Below are 2,926 nucleotides of genomic sequence, written 5' to 3' on the forward strand. Positions count from 1 at the left end.
AGTATGATTCCAGTCTCTGCGGGCACTGCTGGAAATATCCATTGGGAAATACTGACCCACGTGTAATGATTCTTCCCTCATAGCAATCCAGTAGGGATCTCCCAGAGCAAATATCTGCTCTATGGAGGGAATCATTTCATTGCTGCGGGGTGGGGGGGGGGGGGGGGTGGGGGTGGGGTAGATCCTATAACAAGATGTTGGTGAAAATGCAACAAATGTTACCTGTGGTCTGTACATGTCATGTCTCTCTCACAATGGACATATTTATGATAACCTTTAAAAGCGACTGAATGATTCACAGGAAAACATGATTCTTTTCAGCAAAGTGGTATCCAGACTGTGTGTGTCCCACTCTCCTCCTGCACCTCCCATGTCTGTGATAAGGACATTGCCCATACATGTAGTCACACTCCCTGCAATCTCACCAGCAGGTCATACTTCACTGAATGGTTTTTCTGGGGCATTGTGTTGGTTTGTGGCGGTGAAATGAGAATATTTCCTGTCACCTGAATCTTCTGATTCCATGAAGTCCGATTTATTAAATGATTCTTTGCTTTCACTCTTTTTTAGATCTCCAAAAGAAGATGGCTGCTGGCCACATGTCACATGGGTGTATTGTGACTGTTCTTCGTGGTCAGTCTCCCTGTGGTAGAAATAGTTAAAATTGGAAACGATTACAGGTACCGGTAGGGCAATGGTTAATACACCGGCAATGGCACACAGAGAACCAACTATTTTGCCCCCTATGGTGAGAGGGTACATGTCCCCATAGCCCACGGTGGTCATGGACACCACAGCCCACCAGAAGGCATCTGGGATACTGGTAAACAAAGATTCCGGGTCATCTGTCTCTGCAAAGTAGACTGCGCTGGAGAATAGAATCACACCGATGAAGAGGAAGAATATGAGTAGCCCCAGCTCCCTCATACTCGCCTGCAGAGTCTGCCCCAATATCTGAAGTCCCTTGGAGTGCCTGGACAGCTTGAATATCCTGAAGACTCGGACCAGTCGGATGACCCTCAGGATAGCCAGAGACATCGCCTGCTGCCCATTGTTGCCTTGTTGCTCAGCCAACTCGGTCCCCAAGGTGATGAAATAGGGGATGATGGCCACAATGTCAATGACATTCATCATGTTCTTGAAGAAAGCTGGCTTGCTTGGGCAGGCGAAGAACCGGACCAGGAGCTCAAAGGAGAACCAGATGATGCACAGGGTCTCAGTAAGGAAGAATGGGTCAGTGAAGGGGCTACCCTTTAGTGTGTGGGTCCCATTGACCTCAAGGTGCTCCCCGGCCAACCGGACATCCTCTCTGAACTCGGGTAGGGTCTCCAGGCAAAAGATGACTATGGAGATAAGAATGATAAGGACAGAGATTATGGCAATTCCCCTGGCAGGTCCTGAGCTCTCCGGGAACTCAAATAGGAGCCAGACCTGGCGCTGGAAGTCATTGTCTGGCAAGGGGCGCTCCTCCTCCTTGATGAAGCCCTCATCCTCCCGGAGTATCTCCACCACCTCCTCCCCCAGCTCGTAGAACTTCATCTCCTCCAAGAAGATGTCCAGGGGCACATTGACCGGCCTCCGGAGCCGGCCCCCGGACTGGTAATAGTACAATATGGCATCGAAGCTGGGCCGGTTCCGATCAAAGAAATACTCGTTCCTCAGGGGGTCAAAAAACCGCATCCTCCTCCCGGGGTCCCCCAGCAGAGTATTGGGGAACCGGGTCAGTGTCCTCAGCTGGGTCTCGAAGCGGAGCCCGGAGATGTTGATGACCACCCTCTCGCAGCAGTCCTGGGGGGCCCTGTCTGGGTCAGAATCTTCCGGACCCAGAGCACCAAGGGACCCCCCCGAGACCACGGTCATTTCTCCAGCCCCAGGCGCCCCCGGGGTCCTGCCTTCTCCTGGGGGGGCGGGGGGAGACCTCCTGCTCTCCTATACACACACAGTATACAGTATATATGTGCCAGCAGCCACTCCCAGGCACTGACCGCTCACATGTCACACACTGGTCTGTGGCTTCCTCCGCTGCTGCCGCCCGGGATCTGTCTGGTCCTAGCAGTAATGTCCCTTCAGGATCTTGTCCTTCCTTGTGTCCCGGTGTGACTGTCACAGAGTGTGTCTCATCCCGGAGTGACTGTCACAGAGTGTGAGTCTCGGTGATATAAGCAGCCCCAGTCTCTCCCCTCCTCATGAGGCGTGTCCCAGAAGCAGCAGCCACCTCTGTGCTCTCTCTCTCGCTCTCTCTCTGCCACCCCCTCTGCTCTCTCTCTCTCTCTGCCCCCCCCCCCCTGCTCTCTCTCTGCCCCCCCTGCTCTCTCTGCCCCCCTGCTCTCTCTCTGCCCCCTGCTCTCTTTCTGCCCCCCCCTGCTCTCTCTCTCTGCCACCCCCTACTCTTTCTCTCTGCCCCCCAGCCCTCTCTCTCTCTGCCCCCCCCTGCTCTCTCTCTCTCTCTCTCTCTCTGCCCCCCTGCTCTCTCTCTGCCCCCCCCTGCTCTCTCTCTGCCCCCTGCTCTCTCTCTGCCCCCCTGCTCTCTCTGCCCCCCTGCTCTCTCTGCCCCCCCCCCTGCTCTCTCTCTGCACCCCTGCTCTCTCTGCCCCCCCCCTGCTCTCTCTCTCTCTCTGCCCCCCCTACTCTCTCTGCCCCCCTGCTCTCTCTCTCTCTGCCCCCCCTGCTCTCTCTCTCTCTCTCTGCCACCCCCTGCTCTTTCTCTCTGCCCCAGCCCTCTCTCTCTCTGCCCCCCGCCCTCTCTCTCTCTGCTCCCCTGCTCTCTCTCTCTCTCTCTGCCCCCCCTGCTCTCTCTCTCTCTCTGCCCCCCTGCTCTCTCTGCCCCCCTGCTCTCTCTCTCTCTGCCCCCCCTGCTCTCTCTCTCTGCCCCCCCCTGCTCTCTCTCTGCCCCCCCTGCTCTCTCTGCCCCCCCCCCCCGCTCTCT

General features: G+C 56.3%; 1 protein-coding gene across 1 annotated transcript; it reads right to left on the minus strand.

Annotated features, from left to right (window-relative positions):
• Positions 1-227: 227 nt before the first annotated feature.
• On the minus strand, positions 228-2,148 carry LOC142496326 (potassium voltage-gated channel subfamily A member 1-like). The gene has a single exon (XM_075603065.1). It carries the CDS (start codon positions 1,858-1,860, stop codon positions 433-435), a length of 1,428 nt encoding a protein of 475 aa, XP_075459180.1. The 5' UTR covers positions 1,861-2,148; the 3' UTR covers positions 228-432.
• Between the last annotated feature and the right edge of the window lie 778 nt (positions 2,149-2,926).

The sequence above is a fragment of the Ascaphus truei genome, chromosome 5, assembly GCF_040206685.1.
Source record: "Ascaphus truei isolate aAscTru1 chromosome 5, aAscTru1.hap1, whole genome shotgun sequence".
NCBI lineage: Eukaryota > Metazoa > Chordata > Amphibia > Anura > Ascaphidae > Ascaphus > Ascaphus truei.

Coding starts and splice junctions, on each gene's coding strand:
- LOC142496326 (XM_075603065.1), bottom strand. CDS start 1,860: ATGACCGTGGTCTCGGGGGGGTCCCTTGGTGCTCTGGGTCCGGAAGAT.